Source organism: Fusarium musae, chromosome 7 (assembly GCF_019915245.1).
Source record: "Fusarium musae strain F31 chromosome 7, whole genome shotgun sequence".
In the NCBI taxonomy this organism is placed as follows: Eukaryota; Fungi; Ascomycota; class Sordariomycetes; order Hypocreales; family Nectriaceae; genus Fusarium; species Fusarium musae.
Window position 1 is genome coordinate 734,285 of NC_058393.1, and position 25,234 is coordinate 759,518.

General features: G+C 48.9%; 7 protein-coding genes across 7 annotated transcripts; 3 read left to right on the forward strand and 4 right to left on the reverse strand.

Moving 5' to 3' along the window:
• Window positions 1-1,826: 1,826 nt before the first annotated feature.
• J7337_009421 (uncharacterized protein) lies at window positions 1,827-3,548 on the forward strand (the record flags this gene model as incomplete). The annotated part of the gene is made up of 3 exons (XM_044827019.1): window positions 1,827-2,750; window positions 2,775-2,826; window positions 2,878-3,548. The coding sequence occupies 3 exons, from the start codon at window positions 1,827-1,829 to the stop codon at window positions 3,546-3,548; spliced, it is 1,647 nt and encodes a 548-aa protein (XP_044677613.1).
• Window positions 3,549-3,937: 389 nt separating this feature from the next.
• On the forward strand, window positions 3,938-4,903 carry J7337_009422 (uncharacterized protein; the record flags this gene model as incomplete). Its single annotated transcript, XM_044827020.1, has 1 exon — window positions 3,938-4,903. The coding sequence occupies one exon, from the start codon at window positions 3,938-3,940 to the stop codon at window positions 4,901-4,903; it is 966 nt and encodes a 321-aa protein (XP_044677614.1).
• A 68-nt stretch (window positions 4,904-4,971) lies between these two features.
• J7337_009423 (uncharacterized protein) lies at window positions 4,972-6,398 on the reverse strand (the record flags this gene model as incomplete). Its single annotated transcript, XM_044827021.1, has 5 exons — window positions 4,972-5,135; window positions 5,186-5,394; window positions 5,446-5,906; window positions 5,953-6,296; window positions 6,344-6,398. 5 exons carry the CDS (start codon window positions 6,396-6,398, stop codon window positions 4,972-4,974), a joined length of 1,233 nt encoding a protein of 410 aa, XP_044677615.1.
• A 708-nt stretch (window positions 6,399-7,106) lies between these two features.
• On the reverse strand, window positions 7,107-9,623 carry J7337_009424 (uncharacterized protein; the record flags this gene model as incomplete). The annotated part of the gene is made up of 1 exon (XM_044827022.1): window positions 7,107-9,623. One exon carries the CDS (start codon window positions 9,621-9,623, stop codon window positions 7,107-7,109), a length of 2,517 nt encoding a protein of 838 aa, XP_044677616.1.
• A 6,938-nt stretch (window positions 9,624-16,561) lies between these two features.
• J7337_009425 (uncharacterized protein) lies at window positions 16,562-18,911 on the reverse strand (the record flags this gene model as incomplete). Its single annotated transcript, XM_044827023.1, has 2 exons — window positions 16,562-17,685; window positions 18,191-18,911. 2 exons carry the CDS (start codon window positions 18,909-18,911, stop codon window positions 16,562-16,564), a joined length of 1,845 nt encoding a protein of 614 aa, XP_044677617.1.
• Window positions 18,912-19,252: 341 nt separating this feature from the next.
• J7337_009426 (uncharacterized protein) lies at window positions 19,253-22,360 on the reverse strand (the record flags this gene model as incomplete). The annotated part of the gene is made up of 1 exon (XM_044827024.1): window positions 19,253-22,360. One exon carries the CDS (start codon window positions 22,358-22,360, stop codon window positions 19,253-19,255), a length of 3,108 nt encoding a protein of 1,035 aa, XP_044677618.1.
• A 1,769-nt stretch (window positions 22,361-24,129) lies between these two features.
• Window positions 24,130-24,903, forward strand: J7337_009427 (uncharacterized protein; the record flags this gene model as incomplete). The annotated part of the gene is made up of 2 exons (XM_044827025.1): window positions 24,130-24,517; window positions 24,578-24,903. 2 exons carry the CDS (start codon window positions 24,130-24,132, stop codon window positions 24,901-24,903), a joined length of 714 nt encoding a protein of 237 aa, XP_044677619.1.
• Window positions 24,904-25,234: the final 331 nt, after the last annotated feature.

Here is a 25,234-nt window from a genome sequence, read left to right on the forward strand (position 1 = left end):
TGGTAAGGCGTGCAGAATGGCGGGGACGTCGCTGAAGAAACCATAGTCTTCGCCGTATCGGTCTGTGGCGGCTGTGTGTGAGGAGTTTGGCTTTAGGGGTGGTGTTACGTGGGTGTCTACCCAGAATGGCCAGAGGGTGTAGTCGAGATCGAAGACGATGAGCTTGGGGAGTGGGAGGGAGGGGTCGGCGAGAGAGGAGGGGAGGGCGGTGGATGATGTTGATGTTGTGGAGATTGTGGAGAGGGTTGAGGTGCTCGGCGGGAACGGGTTCTTGGAGAGTTTCTTTGGCATTTTGAGATTATTGATGTAGAGAGGGAGTTGAATGTGGTGATGGAAGGTTTTGGTGTTGAGAAGTTGGGACTTTTTTTGTTATCGCCCCGCGGTGGGGAGATGTGACGTCGCTGACGTGCGTGCTCTGACCAGGCAGCTAACGTTGCTATGATCGACGTATTAGATTTTCGTCCACTCTTTGAAGGGTTACCGGTTCAACGGTCAACGTTTTATCTGTCTATAAAGTAGGCACTTTATCTTTTGAACCTAATCTCGCGCGGAGTGTAATACGGAAGGACTATCGCTAGACTCTTACCAAGATGCCATGCGACTCTGGTCTTTATTAGTCCCGGTAATTTATCTTAGTTTTCTGTTATTTCCTTCATTGGTCTGTAGCAAAGATGTATGGCAATCGGGTCTTTTTCTTCTTCAGTGCGCATAACAACTTGACAGTTGGTAAATTATCATATAGAGGTTATATGCCTTGTCCTTTCACCTTTTCTATCAGAAGACAAGCCTTTCTTAGTAAAATCTCATACATAAGAATCTTTTATGAATGATTGCGATATTCACATCTGTCATATGGATCTGATTACTCAGTCTTGGTCTTTGCAGTCCCAGGTCGAATGTCGACCTGTCAACCTCTAAATCCCTACTTCGGCTACCCCGCACTCACACTCTCAGCGATTGCGGGGAGGCAAATTACGGGTCCTCTTCAGCACAACAAACCTCATCTAATTGGCCCGAGGTAATTAGTCCAAAGTCGGGGCACATTTCCCCATTTAACTTGGACACTTGCCTGACTCTTTTTAACCTGAAGAACTGATTTTCTTTTTTGCCGAAACGCTGCAGTTTAATTCCCCTGGGTATTTAACCCCTGCGATATACATATGCCAATGAGCGTATGTCCAAGTGATAAGCGATTTTGTGCTTCTTGACGATCTAAAGGTGTTCAGGGGTTGGTCGCGAAGATCGACTCATTTCACGCGACACAGTCAATTGGGTGATTCACAGGGAGTGAAAACGGAGACAAAAGGATTCATGATGGCTAAAAGAACGTGGTCGGACTCTGCTGGAGCGACCAGCGCTGAAGCGGCGGTATGTCTTGATGTTCTTGTTATGAGAATTGGCTGACAAGACAGGCCCCGATGCCAGCTCGTCCAAATGGAAATGGGAGAACAGCTTCTCATCGGCAGAGTATCACGGGAGTTATGTCCAATGACGGTACTGTTCCTCAGATCTCACGAAAGATCAAGGCGTGCGCAGCATGTCGAAAACACAAGGTGAAAACTGCCGCGCGTGCACACTTGTGTGAGTGAGAGCTAATTGTGGTGGTAGATCAAATGTTTGATGGATGAAAGTGGCCCGCCATGTCGAAGATGCGCAGAGAGAAATCTAGGCTGTGTCTTGAGCAAAAGTCTCCAGACCATCATGGATGAAAAGTCACAGCAAGTCTTACCCTTCACCACTCATCATCTCATAATAACCAACAACCCAGATTCTCCGAATCAGTTGTCCAAGATCTAGAGCAAATGCACAGCGCTCTAAGACAAGTCATGACCAAACTCAGCCTCCCAGAACTTCCACCTCTACAAAGCATCAACGCCCGAGAAGAAGGGTCACCACCTAAAGACGACCATGCAAATACGTCTCATAATCTCTCTGTATCACAAGAGGAATTCCGCGGTCCCTCATGTGATAACTCACCTAAAGCGACGCCTGAGGATGAAGGGCTTCCTTATGTGCCTATTCACTCACTTTACACCCTGACTAAACTCAGTGCGTTGCGATCACCCGACAACCCTGAGGCCCAGAAAGGAAACGCCATCAACGACTTTATCGCTCGCGGTGCGCTCTCTCTAGCAGATGCAGAGAGTCTCTTTTCTCTGTACCGCGACCGTTTGGATCGGTATATGTACGGAATCGGCTGTCGATACATGACCCTCGAAGAGCTCCGTCGCAAAAGTCCCATCCTCTCCGCCGCGACACTCACAGTAGCTGCACTACACGACCCAAAAGCCGACAACATCTACGGAATCTGCAGCGGAGAATTCCGACGCCTCATGGAAAGGTCAATGTTTGAAAGGCGCATTGATCGTGATTATCTTCGCGCCATGTGTGTTGCTTCATATTGGCTAAGTGATCTTTCTTGGATGCTCTCAGGATATGCTATTCGACGCGCGGCGGAGTGTAATTTACATAATAGCTATAATCAGGCTATCAAGGAGCAGAGCCAGGAGGCGGCGGATTGTGCGCGGTTGTGGTATATACTGTATATCTGTGATCAGCACCTTGCGACTTTGTATGGTCGGCCTTCGATTGTCCAGGAGGATTCGTCGATTCAGGGGTGGGAGCAGTTCTTGAAATCGCCGGTTGCGACGGAGGAGGATAAGCGGTTGACGGGCCAGGTTATGCTGGTTAGTATTCTGCGGAATATTCGAGAACTCTTTGGGACGGATAAGGGTGAGCCGATTCCGAGGGTATATCTAAATCACATACTGCAGTTTAGACGGCAGTTGGATGAGTGGTATACTCGATGGATGGGAGAATTGCCTGGTAAGTCAAGGTCAACAACGCTTATCCCAGAATTATACTGACCTCTCGCAGAACAATGGACCCAAATTGGCTCATTCCCTCGAAAAGGAACCATTCTTCACTACAACTTTGCCCAGATCCATCTCTACTCACACATCTTCCGCGGTCTCTCTAACGACGCCCCGATTCCTCACTATTTCCTCGACTGCGCCATGCAAGCTGTCAACGCCGCAACCGCCATCATCGACCTCATAATAACCGACCCAGACGTCGCAGTCGGCATCGTAGGAATGCCCTCGTACATGCTCTCCATGACAGCCTTTGCCTGCATGTTCCTCATAAAGGTAGCAGTTAAATACGGCAGCGATCTCATCGAGCGCCAGCGCGTGCACGACCTAACAACCAACCTCGTTCGACAATTTCGATCGCTAAAAGCTGGGAAGTGGCATCTTGCGAATCTCATGGCGGGAGGGCTGGAGCGCATGACTGCTACGTTGGCTACACCGGATCTGGGACAGGTGCAGCCTGCGGTGTATAACAACGCGGCTGAGCATGTTGACATGGTCATGCCGGGGAATCAGGTGTACACTGACATGGATGGGGATACGTTCTTTGACTACGACATGAGCTTTGGGCTCTCGCCGGTTTTCAGGTTCGATCCGAGTATGTTTACGGTTGATGCTTCGGGACAGTCGCTTCCGACGTATCCTGAGGCTGATTATGGAATGAGGCCGCCGCAATAGGATGGGATAATGGGCGTTTTTGTTTGGGAATACCTTGTTGTTTGTACGTGATGGGGTTTGGGTATGAAGCTGAAGAGATATTCTTATCCGCTGATGCTCCGTGATCGGATAACTGGCCTGTGTCTGAGTGAAGTATGACTAGAGATGTATCATATCTGCTCCCCCAATCTACACGATGATCCCTCCATTTACTGCAATTTCTCTCCACAGTTTGTGCATCTCGGATTTCGTTCCGTCGACTCCGCATCATCTTTTGCGGGGGACACGGATAACCTCATTCACCCCGCGATAGTGGATCAATCTTATCCGACCAAACAACCATTTAAACACAACAACTCACTCACCTCATCACTAACACAGTCACTAACATACCTATACCAAACACTAAAATGGCCAATACACAACATATCCTCATCACAGGAGCCGGTGGCTTCATTGGCCAAGAAATCTTAGCTCCTCTTCTCAACTCCTCACCCTCAATCCATCTCACAATAACCGACATCTCTGAACCTCCCGTCCCAGCTCAACACGCCCAACGCATAACTTCTCTCGCCGCAGATCTCACCAACCCCTCTGTAGCCGAGCAGCTCATAACATCTCAGCCCTTTGAAGCAGTTTATCTCTTCCACGGACTCATGTCCGGCGGCTCAGAAGCAAATCTCGATCTCGGTCTTAAAGTCAACGTTGATTCAGTCCGCTACGTTCTCGACGCTCTGAGGAACAAACTTCCGGGTGTCAAAGTTGTATTCTCGAGTTCTTGTGCTGTTTATGGACCCGAGGAGGGATATGTTACTGAGAAGACACTGCCGCAGCCGAGATCTTCGTATGGCGCGGAGAAGCTTATTGCTGAGTTGTTGGTGAATGACTTTTCGAGAAGGGGATTGATCGATGGGAGGATCGTGAGGTTGCCGACGGTGGTGGTTCGGCCTGGAAAGCCCTCCGCCGCAGCATCGAGTTTCGCTTCGGGAATAGTTCGTGAAAGTCTGCAGGGCATTCCTAACGTACTCCCCGTGCCGAAGGATATATCCATGTGGATCTGCAGCCCTGCGACTGTGATCAAGAACCTGATCAAGATCAAGGATATACCTGCAGAGAAGTTTGGAGACTCAAGGATTGTGAATCTTCCGGGTATTACTGTTAGTGTACAAGATATCCTCGACGCTGTCGAAAAGGTTGGTGGAAAAGAGGCGATTGGTTATGTCAAGGAGGAGCAGGACGAGGCCCTGTATAAGATTGTTAAGAGTTGGCCGCCGTGGTTTGATGCGAGTAGGGCCAAGGAGCTCGGATTGGATGGAGATGGGGAGTTGGTTGATGCTGTCAAGGCATTTCAGGAGAGATTGAAGAGCTCATCGTAGGATTTATTATTAAGCGATTCTATCTATCAATTTATAATGGGTATATCGAACATCTTGCAACTTCTGTCCTACAGCTTTGAAGGTCTTACTCTTCGTGACACTGAACTTGGGTCAATACGTCCAGATGTAACCAAATGGTCAACATCCAAAGTATTAACAAGTTCGGGTGTCGCTTGATCAAGGCTAGTAATGCCCGCGAGCCTCATTGATGTTTCTAGCTCATCCTTTAGAACTAAACAGCATGTTAGTCACTGCCGCATAAGCACCATTCAATCAACTTACTCTGTGAGAGGTGCTCGACACCCTTTTGACCATAAACCAACGAATACAAGAAGGGTCTTGCGATACCAACAGCAGTAGCTCCCAGGGCAATAGCCTTGAGGATATCAGATCCACGCTCAAAGCCTCCATCGATGAAGATCTCAAGATGTTCAAACGCTTCAGGGAACCGCTTCCGGACCTCAAGAAGTATGAGGATCGAAGCCTGAGCACTGTACATCTGTCAGAAACTCTCCATGTGAAGTCGATGGGAGTAAACTTACCCGTCGAGAGACCTCCCACCGTGATTACTCAACATAACACCCTCAACACCATACTCAACCGCCAACTTGACATCCTCCACAGTCTGAACACCCTTCAGCACAATCGGCACAGAGCTCTCCCGTCTAATCCACTCCAAATCCTCCCACGAGAGGCTCTTGTCTATATACTGCCCCATCAACCGTCCGAGTCCACTGCCCTTACCATCTTTACTGCTCTCACTGCCGCTCATGGCAGATTTTATGACAACAGCTTGGGGGGCTCGCTCATCGGCTTCGCGTTTTCCGGGGACGGGGGCGTCGACGGTCACGAAGATGGCTTTTATGCCGAGGGAGCGAGCGCGGCGGAGGAGTTCGATTGTTTTGGGGCGGTGCGAGTTTACGTAGAGTTGGAGGAAGAAGGGATGGCCTGGGGGAGCTGCGCCGATGATGTTGGGGAGGGAGTATGAAGCGTTACTCGAGATCTACAAGGTCAGCCCGTATCTCAAGCTACAGTAGTATGTGACTTACAATCTCAAAGATTCCTTCACTGGCAGCTGCTCTACTCCAACCAAGCTCACCATCCGGATGCGCCAGCGTCGCCATGGCAGCAGGACACATAATAAACGGCGCCTTGCTCTCCAAGCCCAAGATGTTTCTCTTGATACTGACTTGACTGACATTTCGTAATATTCTCGGGCGCAGCATGACTCGGCGGATGAGTTCCTTGTTCTTGGAGACTGTGACGAGATCGGTGGCGGCGGAGGAATAAAAGGCCCATGCTTTAGGTGATAGCGCTTTTTGCGCCGCGAGAGCAAAGTCGTTTGCTGAGAGGATTTGATCGAGCGTTGGGACGGAGGATGGGAGTTGGATTTCTGTATTTGTTAGTGAGTGTTGTAAGAGTGAGGATGGGGGTGAATACCGCGAGGGGTGGGGATATTGGGAGATTCAGACTCCATTGCTGCGAGATCACTCATGATGGCGGTTAATCGTAATTGTTTATTCTAGAGAGATTGTACAGTATGCAGCTGGGATAATAGTTCTATCGTAGCTGTCGGCTCATCATGCGCCGTCTTCTTATATCTTTGGGTAGCATCCGTCGATCATCTTTAGTGCAACATCAGTCCCCGCAATCGGACTCCTCACCTTTCATCATGACCCGTCGTCTCGGGCTATTTTGGCGCGAGTGGCACCGCGGCATCGACACGGTCATGTTGCCGATGGCCTATAGGTTTGCCTTGTTCGGTCTTCTCTCCGATGGACCTTGGACGGGCTCACGAGCACTCACTCACGAAAAAATGGATGCAAGAGATTTGTATTGTCACGCAAGAATTCACATTATCTAATTCTTATCTCATTCATTGATCTATAGTGCTAGGGTTCAGCCGATTGTCGGACTGGTCAAGTCCAACAGACTACTGGCTTGGGTCCCATTTCGGATTCCTTCATGATCTGAGACTACGATTTGAGCAGGTCATGATGAGTTGCCGACCACAACTAACAACATTAATGCAGTCTCAAGACCTTCTCTCCAGCACAACCTGGTCCAACTCACAACGAACAAGTGCAACCCTAAACAAAGCTACGGTTATTCAGTCACCAAACATCCCCTCACTTCACTATCAAACTCTCATGACTTGAAAGACCTGATATTACAATATATACTACCCTAATAACACACTCCCCTACTCAATAACAATATCCTCTCCCAATCTCCTAAGCGGCAACTCCTCCACCATCTTCTCCAACCGTCCACACCTCTTGACTACATCCTTCGCCTCCTCCGGAAACCCCATCCTCATCCTCCCAACCCTCTCCCACACGATCCTGCCCTCCCTCTCCGTCCGCTCAACAACAAGGAGCATGACCAGCGCCTCTTCTACAAACCACAGCACCGTCATTTGTTCACCCCGCGCGTGACGCTCAATGTACTCGCGCATTGAGCCAGCTCCACGACTCATGCGTATGTCGACGCTGACGCGGTTGAAGATCCATCCGTCGGGGTGAGAACGCGCTTTTACGCGGTCGAGGACGAAAGGGTTTGGGACGTGGATGCCGTAAGGGCGGATGTGAAGATTCGGTGGCGATGGGGGCTGGCCAGTCACTGCGGTCGAGGCGCCAAAGTCATATGCTACACTCCCGTCGCGGTTGACGAGGACGATGTTGGGTGAGTACGTCCAGCGGATAGAATTAGGGTCGTTGCGCGATACGTGCGTCGCGGAGACGTAGTGGTGGTGATTATGCTTGCGCTGAACGGCTTTCGTGTCGGGATCTACCACTGTGATAGAGGAGTAGAGATCAACGGGGCCTTTCCAACCTGCCCATGTCCAACTGGGCATGTGAGGACGTCTTGTGGCGATGACACCTTCTTTATGGTGCCAGAAACATGTCGAGATGGCAAAGATGTCGCGGGTGCGTGGGAGGCCTTGGACTGCTGGGCCTTGATCCATTTGTGGTGCCCAGAGGGGAATGCCGAGGATGTTGAACATCTTGCCGCGACCGACAGTGGTCTCAAGACGTCTTAGCATGCCGAGGAACGCATCTAGCGAATCTCGGTCATATGTCAAGTCTCGTCGTGTGTAGTTTCCGATATGTTGGTCTGCTTCTCGGAAGATACTGAGCGTGCTTGGATCTTCAGCCTTGCCGGGTAATCTCTTCCAACGCTCCCAACTTCCATCAACGAACGACACACCGTTGAAGAGACCAGGACGCATAAAGTCACACATCCGCTGCTCCTCCATGTCGTGGTAATACTCAAGCGGTAGGATGAGTGATTCAGGACAGCACATGCCCTCGCATTCCCAGTACATCTGCTGATCCGTAAAGATCAAGCGCCGTCTCGCAAGGAGACCTTCTTGATATGTCCAGCCTCGCTGATACCACGTTGAGTTCTTAATCGCCAACCGTGGATCTTGAAGACTCGACACAAGTGTGATGTTGGAGTTGACGAATTCGTACTTTGGCTGAGCTGGTCGTGTTCGTGATCCAACACCGGGAAGACCATAATCTGCATCCTCGCCACAAGCTGCAATGATAGCTAGTATGGCACCTTCAAAGATATCGTCCATCCTCGCAATCTGCTGCATCCGCTCTGCAGGCTGAACCTCCTCCATGCAAAGACGATCCACCCATAGATATCTGATGCCGAGATCTTTCGTCGCAATGACAGCATCCCATACAACCTTGGGCCACGTTTCCGTGGTTTTGTTTCCCCAGACATAACTCAACGCCGCATATCGTTCCGTGATAGACGCAGTGACCACCTGAGGAGGATTCTTTGCGCAATCAACAAGCTTGAAACCCGGCATCTCCCGCGTAACGGGTTTTCGACCACATCGCCCCTGGTGATAAAATTCGCAGAACCGTAGCCAATCCACTCCGATGCTCATATCAATCACACCCTCCAGCTCACGACCCCAGATACCACGTTTCTGCCAACCGGCATTATCGGTCATAGAATTAGCACGTGAATGCTTCCCTTCTGATCTAGCGCTGAGGAGTTCATTCGGTGGCTCGGGCATCGTTCGATAGAGCATACCAGACCCGCGGAACCAATCAGCGCTCACATCCCAGCTCAACGCGCCATCACCGCTCTTTTTAGGCACAACGCCTAGATATGCTGGACTGGCTCCTTTCATCTTGTTCTTTGCTGAGTGGCCCTGCTCAAACATGCTCTGGTTGTCGATGAGGTAATTTGTGTCGCGACTTGAAAACCCGGAAAGATATAAATCGCCCTCTCCCTCGCTGGGAATGTGCACTGAGAGGAAGAGCTTGCAGAGTGGACATTTTGTCATGAAGCGATTCTCTTCAAGCTCCTTTAACCGGCCCAGCGAATGCTCCTTGTTCTCAAACGTATCCGCAGACGTTGGATTCAGGGCTCTCATGAAGAAATCATCCATGGTGTCAAACGTAGAGTCGATATCAGCCGCCCAACCCGCACACGCCGTGCACAGATTAGGGTCCTGCGGCTGTCCTCCCGATCTATCGGAATGCGCTGACGGACTACGACTTTTACGCCAGCTGATTCTCCGGATGAGAGAAGCCCTCCTGGGCTCACGGTCGTCATCAGCCGGGGGAGGATCCACAGTGAGATGCTGCATCATGTTCTTGAGAGGGTTCCGTGAACGACGCCTCTCTACGCCACCGCCTGGAGAGACGGGAGGCGTGACGGTCGGTGTGCCTGGGTCCAGCATATCCGGCATTTTTACGGGGTGAGTGAGTGAGTGAGTGAGATAAGATCTGAGTTCGGCTGCCCGAAGATTGAAGTCGTTTTGGCGCCGTTGACGCTCCGTGATTCTCGGGGAGGAACCGGGTTTCTTTGACCCCCGTCTCGGCTGATGGATTCCGGTTCTCCACTCTTGGCCCTGGCGCCAAAAAAAAAAAAAGATAAAAAAAGAATCAAGGGAAAAGGGAACAGGGATGATTTCTTATTAGTGGCGTTTAAATAAGGGGAATGAATAAACGATAAAGAGAAGAATAAAAAGGGAGAGTTGAGTGGCCAAATAGTTACTCGGTAGTTAGATGATGAGTGCGTAGGCAGTCGCTATTAAAAGATGCAGAGCCGCTGCCAAGTTAAAATATCAGGCGGTTATTTCGAGATGAACACAACACAACCAACAGATCGTGTCAAACAGACTCCTTCGGACGCGGCACAGGTTGGTTCATGAAGCGGGGCTTGGGGGCCAAGTGATGGAGACAAAGAAAGAAAGAAAGGAAGAAAGAAAAGAAGCGGTAAAGAAGAAGAAGAAGAAGAAGAAGAGAATCTTTTTCAAATATAAGAGAATAGTCGCTGATGGTATATTACTCGCCTCAAATTAGATGTTGGCAGAAGAAGCGGCAGCGAGATTCGATCCGAGATGAACACAGCAAGGATCAACTGAGACATCCACAGGAACTATTTCTCAACCTGGGCGATAATACCACCAAAGACTGGAATAGAAAGACTGCATTTAATAAAGAAATAATTAAGAGCCTGGTTTTTTGTGAACGAGGCTGGTTTACACAGCCTCACTTGGCAATGACTCGGCGGGTTGAAAAAAGATGCAGATTGTGTGGAGAATTCACGATGACGTAATTTGATGATTGTGAAACAGCCTCACAATTACTGACGCTTGTGTTGTGTTGTGCTCTGTATTGGGTATGTCGGCACCGAGTGAGTGAGCTGTACATACAAGTAAAGTGGGTTTGTTAGGTGGTTTCAATCCCTTTTATGGCGCAGCGATCACTCAAATCTCACTCACATCAAAACGCTTTGACGAGATGGACCCTGTAGGATCTGAGTTGATCCGCAGCTAGATCTTGTCGCCAAAGATAGATCAGAAGCGCAACTTGATCTTACTGTCAAGACACTGCCTTGTTCAAGAATGATTATATCAAGACATCGAGGTTAGATTCGAGGGCATATAAAAGATAGTGAGTGGATTCACCTGCGTAGAACTGGTTGGTGTAGATCATGTCAGCCTCGAAGCGGGGAACTTTGCTTTTGTCTCGACTTTACCCTATATCACCACGATGATCTCACCTCACAAACTCCTCCATTACTTCTCTTCGTCCATATCTAAACATCTCCCCCAGTAAACGATATCGCCCATATCAACCCAGACCGTCGCGCTCCTCCACGCCAACATCCGTACCAGAAACGCCATCTCCTCGGCTCTCACCATGAAACAGCCCAAAAGAGGGGTCAACTCCATTTGATCTTATCCATCTTTAGTATCCTTCTAGCCTAGCCTCCAACGGTTGTAGCGGTTATCTCAGATTTCTCAAGGATCATCTGCTTTCATCTCTTGCGTGTAACACCGCTTAGCCTTGAGCTAGGAAACTCTTATATCAACACCATGCACGATATCATGTCGTTCCGATAGTAACGACAAGAATCGAGATCTATTTACTGTTAAGATTCGTGCAAAGCGAGTCAAGATGTCACATGAGATGAGGTATATGTTCAAGGCATGCAAGCTGCAATTGTCTCTAAACTGCCCTGCCATCGAAACTTGGCGGTTCCAGTCCATCACTAGCATGTCTCATATTTCTTTCTTTCCTTTCCATTGTACCTGTCCGTCCGACTTGCTCGCTGAGCCCGCATTTGATGTCCTCCTGTATCGTAACCTGGAAGCATGGCCCTCAAAGGCCTGCGAGTGTGGTAGTCATGGCCGAGTGTCGTTGGTGATGGAAGAAGGAATTTAGTGCTATCAAGTAATTAGAAGCTGTTCAATAGATGACATGGTGTCTGGTAAGGCTAACCTGGCAGCAAGAGCAGCTGGAGCCGCAGGCAGAGGCCTCGTGGTTGCAGCAAGAGCTAGATGTTGTTAGTCGAACGCTTGATGCGTCACCATTGCAACTCTTTCGGGCTCAGGGGCCATGAAGAGGCAGTGGAAGATTGAAAGGAGCTCACCAGGGAGACATGTTGATAGTTGTTGGTGAAGAAGGTCTTCGAAAAAGTTGTAAGTGTTGTTTGTGTGTGTTGAAGAGTGAGATTGTTGGATGAACAAAACCCAATTTGAGCGAGAAGAACCGCCCTTCTTATACTTTTCGAAGCCTCATATTCTCAAGCATCTTCCATCATACTCTATCTCTCGGTTGTCTGATTATCGCATCCGGCGTGGGTATGGGCGTGGATGGAGGTGGGAGTGACTCCACTCCATGTGCATCACCAACTTGCCTCGAATCCAACCAAGTCTCAGGGTCCTCCCAAGTCAAAGTGACCTTCACCCCGCATGCCCATGTACGATGTGGGAGGCCCATGTTTCTGTAATTGGCCGAGATGATCCATGGTGGTTGCGCCGAGCCTCCACTACAGGGAGAGCTCTCCACCGTGAAGCTCCAGCTCAAGCTCTACTCGCGCCGTCCCGAGATGCAGCCACTGCGAAATGAGTTTCATGGCCACCGGCGTTGCAACGCAGACTTGCACCTATTGAACCGAGCGGCACCAGATGTGGAACTGGCAGTTTCTTTCCAGAAGAGGTAGGATTGGCATGCTACTGAGGCCTGCTGCTGACATCGTAGTGGTATCGCCACGTAACGCATGCACATGTAGTTCGCAAGACATGGCCAGTACCCATAGATGTATTAGCTTAAGCCGGATTCCGATAGCTCAGTCTAGCTGCCAGGGACAAGGCAACACCTGAAGCAAGTCATGCTTCCATGGAACTTGGACACTTGGGAGTGGGGGTTCATCCCAGCGACGACAGAGCTTTAGAGCGGCTCAAGCCGGACTGACTAAAATAGTTTCGTTCATTGCCCACACCGGTGAGTAGGGGCCTGAACTGGGGTTGAAAGAGAAAGAGAAGAAGGATGCTGTACCTCGAGACCCTGTGTCGAAGCCGGGGTAGTTCCCCTTTGGGCCTACCGAGATGCCTTGTCCTGTACGTGGACGAATCAAGAGAGTAGATATGCCGGATGGGGGTACACACAGAGCAAGAAGGTGTAAGAGAAAGCGATGAGAATGGATATGAACATGTGAGAGGAATAAGAGTTAGACTTATTCGCCGAGTGGGGTAGTGAACCAAGACGACGAGAGGGACGGATAATGTGAGGCAACCAATAGCGGGCGAGCTGTGTCTGATGGATGATCATGTTAAAGTGAAGCCAACGACAATCGAGTAACGCTTGCCGCTGGAATGATAATCAACAGCCAAGATAATCATGCAGTAGATGCACGGCGAGGGCTATTTCATCATCGTGATACGTGAACGTGACGAACCAGTGTGATGAACAAGCCTATCAACAACAACGGAGTGTGATAGGCATAAGTGAGACGGATCGATGAGGGATAATCGAGAATAACGTGGGCATGTATGGGGACCACAAAAGCCAATACATTGACGGCTCAGAGTCGATTAGTTCTGTACCATCCATGCATGCATCCCGCGCATGCATCTCTAGCAAGATTGGGCAATGATTGGTGTGTTGGGCCCTCCTACACCAGACGAGGATGGGAAACACAAGGCAGTGAAAGTATATTCCAAAGAACTGGTGGAAGCGTAGGACTATTGCGCCCGTGCATGATGAGAATTTAGTCATGGGAAACACATCGGGCTACCGGAGGTGTGGGTGCGGACATGGGAGTGTAAATGGGATCGAGAGTGTGTGATTGATCCATAGGGAACGATGAGCTGTCATGACCCACGTCTAACGCGGCAAACGGACGTGATGATAGGGAAGAAAATATCTTGAGGGAAATAACGGAGAGAAAGAGGGGCTAGAGAAAGAAGAAAGCTGGGACGTAAGAGATAACGGCGGAGACTTACATCTGTGCATGACGATCATGCTAGGACATGAGAATGCCTATTGTCTTCAACACCAGGTACCTCTGATGAAGCGATCAATATTGGATCAGGTAAAGACAAGAGTCTTCTCATCTGCCATTCTACAACACACCAAGGGCAGAACAACATCATCTCATCATGAGCATCAACTACTTCGCTACATCATCATCACACACCAAAGTCCGCTATCACACGGAGGCAATCCGGGATCCAGGCATCGTCTCCATACGGGGCAACCGAGTGTCTCCCCGCCCGGTCAGAGCTGATAGTATTGACGCCCGAGTTGATATTGTACCCAGTCATAATAATCTCAAGGCGTGGGATGGAGACAAGGTCTCGGAACTCGGCTGGGTAGTTTGTATCATGATGGAAAGTCGAGCCGGGATATCTCTCGTGGGGGGACTCAGGGATATGGCTTCGTCGTGAGACCCAGGAGTAATAAGACCGTGATAATGGGGCCATGGGCCGTGGACCTTGTGAGAGGACGTGAGTGATGTAAATGTTGTATCCACGGTCGGCGAAGTTGAGCTGAGTCCGGGTTGAAGTCGAGGTCGGTACCAAGGGAGATCGACTGAAAGGATGATCAAAAGGAGGCGAGCCCTCGATACAAGAGACGGGTTCCCGTGATGATCGAGGCTGGTGGCTGAGGATAGTCGAGCTGCTGTTGTATTACTCTCATGGAAGACTTTCGAGTCCAATGATCCATGGTACTTTTCGGGTATAGCAAACTGACACTGACCAGAGAAGTATCCTCTGCCATGTCCAGGGAGATTCGAGACTTTCCCTTGTCATCGGCGATCAATCACCAAGCAAGTGCTTGTTCATCTTGAAGACTCCAAGAGTCAAACCAAGGGACGACCTCATTCTTATACTCGTTTCTCACCGTCTCAGCCTTATCAACAACCCTCCAGGGTCCTCCCGCTAGACGCGGCAACAATGATGCAACGCACACTATATCAGCATCGACAATATCCGAGATCAACTCTGTTTATGGCTGTTTTTCGAGGCCATCGCATCAAATTTGGTGGTGTTGGCACTCGAAAAGACATCAGGGTTGTCCATCAAGGTGCTCACTTGTCTATCCGGGTTCTCAAATCCAGATAGGGCGGGCACATGACGATAGTGACGTGATGGAAAGATACAACTAAATTCCACTGAATTAAGTGAGGAAAAGATGTATTCTTATATCTTGGTCTTAAAAATACCTTTATGGATAGAACATAATTGGTTGACTGATGAAAATGCTGTCATGGTTGATTACGATGAAATGGCCGCAAAATGATCAAACACCCAAATTGTTACTGGTCTAGGACAAATGATTTCCTCTGAAACTCTTAAATGAGTTCTCTATTGAGATGCGAGGTCTTGTGAAAACCCTTGTGCACTTTTCAAATACGACAAAGTGCATTATTGTTGTCATATGTACCCCCAGTCCAGTACAGCTTGCTTTCTATCATGTATGACAGCATCTATACCCCTGGCCTCGACCGATTGTATATCCCTCTCGGTTTCTGTCAGAGTCTGATGCGACCTCTTTTATTCTCATAAATCGAACAAAGAAGCTGCCCTCTCCAAAAATTCAAAGACGATATTCAGATGACCCATCGTCCTCGACTCGTTCCTCATCACTCGAGTGATATGCCTAGAACAAAGCTATCTTTGCGTTTACGGCCCTTTAGAACTTTTCATTGCAGACCGTCTCTATGAAGTTACCTCGATGTATAATCATTCTTGACCGAAGACCTATTTCCCATCGTTTTCACGATGAAGCCCCTCGCCTCGTCCTCCTCTAGATCGATACATCTCCTCAGCTTTCCTCGACTGAGAACAACTCATTAGGATGTCTCTTATCATCTCAGAATTACCCCGTATCGACGACCATCCTCTTTGGTAGCCCATGTTCGAGAGATACAACGTTTAAGATTCGACACTTCTATGAAAATATAATCTTGTACAAGTTTGAATAACTTGACGTTCCAAAGGTTCCAGATCTTCGATCCTATATAATTTTCATAAAGCATTGGGGGATCATATTTATAATCTATTCTAGATATTATTATGGTATGCCATCTGGACTTTTTTATTTGCTCTGCTCACGTTCTTACCTCGTATGCCACTGTTCGTAGATTAGGCAAACCCCCAATCAGCACCCTATAAATGCTAAATATAGTACCGATATGCGTCTTCTGACGTTTGTATTTGTAATGAATCTAAAATACGATGAGACTTTCACAATGGTAATGACCCTGGTCTGGATGACGGAGCGACACCGCAAGCATCGATGTGACACTACAAGAGACGAAGCAAACTGCATATCCTAGACATTACAGTACTTAGATGTACAGTTCAACTTAAAGCATAAATTAAGTAGCCAGTCTCTCACAGACAAGACTGGTGAAAATCTGAGCAATAGCCAACCTTTTACTGTCGGGTTTTGTATTCCTTAGCCACTTGGGCACCCCTTGGAAACAAGAAGGCTTCGAATCTTGAGCAACGTGCCTAAATTGACTGGCCTCAAGACCTACAAAGCTAGGCTAAACTTGCCTAAGTCTTTTTGTCGTTTAGGATAAAGATCTTAAGTTTTATTGTCTCTTGTAGGTATTTAGCTTACAGTCTCACTTGGGAACTCTCATCATTACAATACACTACATTATAATTATCATCTGAACTATCCCATCAGTTCTTCTTCAAAACCTAATGTATCCAAGCCTACCATACAAAGAAATCCCCGGGCCAGCAGGGAATCATACAGCAGGTCGTTGCGCTGACCATCCCAACCGCCCGACGAAAGACAGATGTGCTTTCCTGTGGTATCTCTAAACTCTTCGCACTGCCCCGGGCTTATCAACACACAGACAGGCTCACGCGCATTTCTATCGCGGCTCAAATCCCCGCGCAAGGTCACAAGGTTCGACAGGCAATAATACTCTTCCTCTCATACCCCTCTTCATCCTCGCAATTCGGGGGAGCAAGTCCAACATTGACTCTGTTGGCAGCTGGGGGATCTCATCACCACTGCCTGAAACTCTATATCCCACCCTTCGTTCGCCGGACCATGGTTTGATAGGGACAAACGGGCCGTTGTGTGCTGCTTGGGTGAGATACTTTGTCTCGTAGTGGCGGTCAACCAAGGCCCATTGAAGTAGGCGGGGATGGAGCTTTGCTGCTTCGGTGATTGATCTTGCAATGACTTCACCTCGTCTTCCGGTTGTGAGGTATGCCAACCTTGCGCCGTGATGGACAAGGAGCTTGAAGCATTTGAAGGCTCCAATGCTAGCAGCAAACATCAATGGTGTTCCCTTCCCATGCCACTCGTGTTCAATATACAGACCCATATCAAGTAACACCTGCAGGAGTTTCGGATCGTCATTGCGGATAATGTAAAATGATGGAGTGTATTTGTCATCCGGTTCAAAGTTCACTAAGCGAGCACGATACTCATGTGGCATGCGCTTCATGATCGCTTTGAGCTCCATGGACGATAATTTCCTATTAGCAAGAATCTCGCTGAGTAAGAGCGGTTCCTGTTCTGCAAGTCGATGGAAGTCAAAGTTTCCATTCAGTACAAGTGACATGCCCTCAGCACTCTCATAGATTGCATTTGTGAGAGTGCTTCCGGTACCTGGCCTTGTTACGTAGGGATCCGCTCCAAGCTCAATTAACTGGCGCATGATATTCACATCGACATTAACCGTTTCGAAAGTGATGTCGAAGGATGTCATAGGGCTTGCGCCGTTGCTCAATAGACAACGAGTGACTCGGAAGTCACCGTAGGCAACAGATTGTCCCAGGGCTGATGCGCCATTGGCACACAAAAGATTCGGGTTGGCGCCCGCTCTCAAGAGTGTTAACACCATATCTATTTGACCATAGTGGGCAGCCTGGTGTAGGGGGGTTACAAGTTCTAAGTCTTGCGCATTGACATCGGCTCCGTTTCTGATGAGGAGTTTGGCCACATTGTGATATGTCGTTAAACCATTAGATTGATTACTGCCGTCTTTGAAGCACAGAGGTATCACATCATGTAGAACCGTACTGTGGGTTGCGGCAGTATTATCCGGATTAACTTGCTTCCTCAAGTTCAAAGCGTAACGTAGAACTCTCTGTTGAATGCTCTCATTTGCAGAAAACTCGAATTCAGAAGTAACTCCAGTGGCCCTCATCTGCGCCCTGTTGCTTGTCAGTATGACCTCTTGTTCTTCTATGTGTCACTTACCAGTATCTCTGAGCATGCTCAGTTAGGTGTTTGATGAATATCTCAAGGACCATTTTCTGATGGTAAACAATATCAGGTCCACTGTTACGGAAGTGGAAAAGAGCTTGGATCGGTGAAATTGGAAGATGAAACCATGACATCCCCACCTTCAAATAAGCATCTAAGCATAGTTTGAAGAAGGAGCGTGCTTTATCTGCAGCGATAAACAAATGGGTGGTCATCAATTTTCGAATATTCAGGCATGCGCAAAGAAGTGCGTTGTAGCCGCCCGGCCAATGTTCCTCACACCCAGCCACGAAACCAGTAAACCCCAACTCCACTAGTTCTAGCATAGGCCGGATCTTGTTGGTTGCTGCCGTGTAACTGAGAAGGGTACAGCCTCCACAAGGCATTATGGCAGAGGCCAAGTCCTTTCTTGAGGTGTGGTCGAGGATAGACTTAAACAGAGGGTCTTGGCTTAGTTGATAATGGTCTATCGCATCTGCTAGCATGGCGCCTATTTGTTTTGGTTCAGAGATCTTTTGCTCGTGGGTTGCTTCGCTGTGAGATGACTCTGGCAATGAGTCACTGTCAGAGTCGTAGTTGTCATTTCGGGCTGGAACTGGGTTCAATAAGATGATACCCATATCCTGCGGATTATCATAATCCAACAAATTATCTTTCATGTACTGAATCAATTCTTGATTGCCGCCAACGATTGCCAAGAACAGAGGAGTTCTTCCTGAATGGTCTCTCACACTGAACAGAGGTTGTGAGTATCTCATCAATATTTTCACACAATCCAAGGAACCAGCCTTTGCAGCGAGGTGTGCGCATGTTCTGCCCAGTCTTGGACTGGTAGCAGTGATCTTGTCAGCCAAAGGTGTGGCCTCTAACAGAGTTGTGAGGGCATCACGATGTCCCCCGGCTGCCGCGAACTGCAAGGCATTGTAAGTATCGCGATCTTCCATGTGTTCGTAGACGGATAGCCAAGGAAACTCTCCTGATCCGACTTTCTCGATGATCATTTCGAGGATAACCACATATCCAAGCTTAGCGGCAAGAAGGTAGGCACTGATGGAATTTGGCGGTGCCAAAGAGGCATCTGCGCCTCGTTCGATCAGCAATCGCCCTAGGAGGATCTTCTTTGAGCAAATCGCTATCGTGAGCAATGAAGGGGATGATAAGGGTGATTTCATTGGTGACGTACTAAGGGAGCAAGAGTTAGTCGAAGTTTAGGATAAGTTTACATAAACTCTGAGGAGTTTGGGAAAGGTTTAGGTCAACTTAGGGAAAGGGGGATGAGTTTAGGATAGCTTTAGGTAAACTCAGGCAGAAGTAGGTTGAGTTTAGACCAGAAATAGAAGACTTACGCAGGTATTTCCAAGCCATCAACATCCAATCCCTCATTAATCAGCTGCTCGAGAACCTCCACAGAGACCGTTTCATCAGCTACCCGGACGAGCTCCGTGAATATATACTGTTGTCGCCGCCTAAGCTGATGATGCGTCGTGCCGAACAACAGGGGCCGGATCATGCTCACATCAATAGGCTGATCAGCTAGGAATTTCTCGAAAACCGATCTGCCATCGAGGGCCCGTCGAGGCTTGTGCGCGTCGCAGCCACATTGGACGAGCAGTTGGACGACTTCTGGCATGCGGAAGCTAACGAGCTTCCACAGCAGATGCCCCGCCTCGTCCTCGTTGAAGAAGCCCTTGATGCCGAGTTCGATGCCCTGTCGATCCCTATCGGACAACCAGCCGACCAAGATAGTGGCGACGAACGACATGTGCCAATGGTACCATTCCGGTGGCATGTCAGCCCCTTTCGTCGCGATGCAGCTGATAGCCCATTTTTTGTTCTCGTTTTCGTAGTCTGCGAGGGCGCCCACGTCGACCAAGCAGGATACAGCCATGGACATGAAAGAGGATAGGAAATAGAGGGATGTAGGTTGTGCAAGCGCATTAGTACTCATCAATGGGAGGATATCCTGTGTGAACCGCAGCCAAATACCTCGCCCCTTTGAATCTCGCGATTTGATGACTTCAGGCGTAAGAAGCTTCATATAAGCGCTGCGTGTCATGCTTGGGGCGCAGGAAGGATGTGACGACGGGTTACGAGTCAATCGACCTTCCTTCAAGAGCTTGACATTTGCGATGACTGTCTCTGCTGCCGTTGTGCCGTCAGCGAATGGCCGAGAGGGCCCAGCCCTGTCAAGTACCAATGAGACCAACTCCGGTGAAGCCGACATGTTAAGTGACTTGAGGAGTAATTCATCATTCACGTTAGCCTGGGGAAAGAGATGGAACAGCTGTCGTACCAGTCCCAGATTACCCCATTCAACAGCCCATCGAGCCAGGTTCTCATTGCCCTCCGCTCGTATATACCCTTGGCTTTTCTCGAGCAGAAAGTAAGCTGCAAACGGTGCGGCGGACGTGGAGGTCTTGGGAGATTGCTGAAGAGCCTCAACGTGAGCAAACGCTGCCTGTAGTGGCGTACGCCCTTGTTCATCGACGGCGTTCAAGTTGCGTATCTTGTAAGGATCGTTATCCCACAGGAATTTGAGTATGTCGTCTTCGTTAGTTGCGGCGAAGTAGTGCCAAACGTTGCGGCCGCCATTGTCCTTATCAAAAGTCGGTACACCGTGCTCGAGAATCAGCTTGGCCATAGGACTAACTTCGTTACAGACCATGAGTGGTGTGCGACCACTTGAGTCTCTGGCTCTGGTATCAGCCCCGGCTTCAATAAGCATTTCCAGAATCTCGTTCTGTGCAGACTCAGCAGCCATGTGGAGAAGCGTCTCTTCCTTATCGTGTTTGAAGTCGGCAGAGAACCTTGGGTCTTTGATCAGACGATCCACCAAAATCACATTAAAGTCCAAAACGGCCGTCCGAACGGCAGCAGCAAAGTTGCTGTCTTTCAATGTGTCCACCTTTCCGTCACCCACGGGGGAAAGCTTAATGTTGGCATGCACCATGAGTCGAGCAACCAGTTCTTGGAGCCAGTTATGCTCTGTGGACTCTGTTTCAATGCCGACCAATGTCAAGTCATAGACGTATGTGAGCAAGCGCGCAAATCGAGTTCGATGAAGCAGACCACGTTTGACTACAGGTTCTCGCTGTAAAAGGAGACAAAAAGAAGAGTCTAGTGCGTCTCCTTTGGCGATGTCAGTGGACCCTTTGCCTTGAGTGGCATTTGCATATCCTTTGATGATGTTTGTAAAGATTGCTTCATGTTTGGTCTTCATTGCAGCCCAAAAGGCCAAACCTGCGAGTGATACCTCTTCAGCGGCATCTTTCCAAGAATACCGAAACGAGCAATCTGCGCCATTTTCGACAAGCAATAGGATAGTCGCCGCCTGATCGACATCAGAGTCGTTACCAACGAGAAGAGTCGGCCACGATACTGGCTCTGTACGGGTGATAAGAACCTTGCTGCCTACGAGGGCACAATATAGTGGCGTGCCGAGAAGACCGGGCTGGTTGACGTTGGCGCCCATTGAAAGCAGGTCTCTGCACAGGTTAGGCAACCCGAGGGCAGCAGCAATATGAAGTGGCAAGACAGATCCGTTACAGAGCGCATCAGTCAGCTCGAGAAGACACCTTGGCGAAAGGGCCATCGTGCCGAATGTTCGAGGGTAAGTCTCCCTGGCATACTCAAGAACCCACTGTACAAAGTTGTACGACTTTTGGACACGAAACAGGGAGCAGACTTGAGGTCGAAGCTTTTGCCAGTAAATCTCTGCGTAATTTGGCCATCTTGTAGCCGCTATTCTATATGCTGGCTCTGTTATGCGGCGTGATTGGACTAATGTGATCTCTTTGTTGTATTCTGCAGGTTCGCGATCATTTTCAGGCGAATTCAAGATATTTAGCCAAGCGGAAACATCTTCGGGTCTAGCTTCACCCTGCTCATCGTCATAGGGGGCCTGCACAGGTGACTCGATAGCCTCTGGGTCGTATTCCTTCTGCACCAGAAGTTGGGGCAGTGGTTCTGATTCGAGTAGAGTGAGCCGAAGCGAGATATCCTCAAGGGTGTCTGAGATTCCGAGCACAAACGCTAATTTGGATCGGATGTCCTGGAGTGATGATCTAGCGGCTTTAATCCCATCAGAGGTGGCGAGATGATGAAAGGACTTTATGGCAGTGAGGAGTATCTCATACCCATCGATAATTGGCCATTCTTGTGAAGGGTCATTTTCTGATCCAGACGCGCTAGGGGTGATACCCAGTGTGCTGTCGGCGGCATCATTGTCCACAGACAACTCGACGATGAGGGACTCGAGACTATAAAGTGTGCCTCCAAGAAGCCTTAACTCGATGGTCAAGGGTTTGAGGTCATTTCTGCCAGCTCTGGCTCCGTTCTCTGCGGTTCCAGATGCAGATGCAGATGCCTTCAGATGGGCACTGATGCGGGCACAAGCTTCAAATGTGGAATCCTTCAATGTACGAACGGTCTTCAACAATGGAGGCGACATTTTGCTGGCTCGAGCTCATGTTGCTTCTGTTGCAGTCAAAATAGCTTCTATACGAAGCGTGAGTGATCGGGGCTGTACCATTGATCGGAAAATGAAGAAGATGAAGTTTGAAGATGAAAGTCTTCGTCAGACAGAGGAGGCTCGAGGCTATCGATGTCATGGGTAGCATGATTCAATGAATGTGGAGGTCATGAGCAGCACCACCAATCAGCACGGCTGACAGTGGAGCTTGGGCCACCAAAGATTCAGTGGCCTCGCAGAAGCTCAAACGTTGAGCCTAAGGTTAAGGTAGGTAGGTACCTAAAGTTAGAAGAATAATTGTACAAATTTAGAACAACTTAGGACAGACTGAGCATAAGCTTTAGGGCAAATTCAGACAATTTAGATGATTTAATAAGAATTTAGTAAAGATTTAATTAAAGTTTGGTATATATTTGACCAAGTTTAGTACTAGATATTGGTCACAGGCGTTTGCGCGCTAGAAAGTAATCTGGACAGTGACGATCAAACACAAAGTTCGTGAACGAAGGATATTAGCCATTGAAGCCAGTAGAAGCAAGAAAGCTTCAGACCTCGATTCTAATTGACAAAAATATTTAGGTAAGTTAGCATAATCTTAGGGAACTCTTTAATGAGTTTATTTCAACCTCAAACCATATTTCATCAGCTCATGATTTAGGAGTTTCCTATGCGCCAATCCGCAACAAACCCAACCATCAACTCTCTCATTCCGCTCACAGACGATTACCCCTCCACCACGAACTCGCGGAATGGTTACACCGAGACCGCAAGACAAAGGGCGTCCGTAGATAGGATTATGTGTTGACGAGGCTGGAGGAAAAGATGAGCAAAGTCAAAGAGGGTACGGATCAGTACGAGACAGAACTCCTGAGGGTCCTCGTGGGAAGTAAAGAGAGTCTGGAACTTATGATTAATAAGGCGGTGATGCTTGGCTGGGAGCTGCCCCATTCCCCTTCAACATCACCACGCCTGCTCACCAGGAGTTCGCCATTTCAACTTCAGACAGTTGACTTTCTTCCACGTTCAAAGCCTTGAAGACACTAGACGACGTGACCAAGTGCTCTTGACGAGGCCAGCAAAAGGCATTCGCGCTTGTCCACAACACCATCGTGGTCAATGTGGCATCTGGATTGCAGTTGAAGGCACCTTAGCTTCAGACTTTTAGGATTGATGCGCCGATTGAGAAGTTGCGGGTTATTCGACGGTCTGGCAGGTTGTTAGTGACCTCAACATTTCCTCATTTGTTCTAGATCGATTATGGTGGTCGTGTGCTCACTGGATGAAGCTTGGTTGCATGAAGCCTAATGGAGTTCTCAGTCATCTACCACGAGCTCATCTTCACGAGCAAGGAGTACATGCACTGCACCATGAGCATGAATTGACTTTCTAATTCCCTGAATTTCTGAGTCGTTCCTTGAGATACGTCCTGACAGTGAACTGACTCTTCGTTCGGTTTGGCCAGCCACAAAGCGGGCTGGCGCATCGGAAAATGCCAAATCATGACTATGATATTCATTGTCGCAAATCCTTCTCAAGATTCGCTATCAAAGGATTGTCGCCGGCTGACTCACACGGAGTGATCAAGACGAACCAAAACACCAGCTTCCTCATTCGGAATCATACAAACCCCTCTCCCAATCGCCTCATCCCTCAACATCTCCAAAATAAACGTATAAAAACAAAGCCAAGACCTTGCCAACAACTCATCCAGAAAACCCAATCCCATATTAGTAGAAAACACAGACACAATGTCATCTATAACAATCCGCCCCGCCACAATCGACGACAGCGACTCAATCGCAAACATCCACTACGAAGCACTACAATTCTACCACGACTTCTACGCCGCCTTCTTCCAGCTCCATCCCCGCGATCTAATCCCCCTTGCCACAAGAAACGCCCTGCAGAATCCGGGGCAGCAGCACTTCTTGGTCGCTGAGCAGGCGGGGGAAATAGTCGGGTTTGTGCGCTACAAAGAAGTATTCAAAGACATAAAGCCGAATTCGAACGCGAAACCCCCCGCGTCAGTATGGACGGTTAAAAAACACATGGAGGAACTGTGGGATTGGTTTAATAAGAGGAGTGAAGACATTGATGCATCTAAAGAAAAAGCCGTTGATGGGAAAGATCATTTTGGTAAGTCTTTTCTTCTTTATGTGTAACTTATCAAAGTGGCTTGCGTCTAATGCGGCGTAGAAGTGATGCATCTCATGGTCCACCCAGACCATCAACGGAAAGGCATCGGCGGTCAACTCCTCCAATCCGTTACCGAGAAAGCCGACGCCGCTAATGCCCCAACGCTGATCGTATCCTCCGTCGAGGGCCACGGCCTCTACAAAAAACACGGCTTCGAGTCGCTGGGCACATGGACGGTCGACAACGAGGAATGGGCGCATAAGATCGCGGAGCACGAAAGGGCGATCGGATATACAGACGGAGTTATCGACATCGAGGACAAGTACAGAGGGATACGCGAGGTCGAAGATAGCATGATCCGGCAGCCCAGCATCCGTGTTGCATGATTCGCCAATCTGTGCAGTCTTTACGGGTATTGTGGGTATCGTAGCGCACCGTTCTCTAGTTCGTATTCGTTTTCTGTTCCAGAAAGAAAAAAAAATAAGAGAAAATTCGGGAATTGGGTGTGTCCCCGCTCCAATCACGATAAGATCAAGATGTGCAAATCCAGGTACAACGGCCTAGCGAGCCCCCCTCCCCCCCTTCACTTACAGAGGCGTGGGACCCCTGTGGGTATCCGTACTACGCCATTCATTGAAATTAACCCTTGGAATTGGGTCCTTTTGCGGCATCCAACACCCCCCCGGCTCCGAAAGGCAAGACACCGCTGGCGGCAAG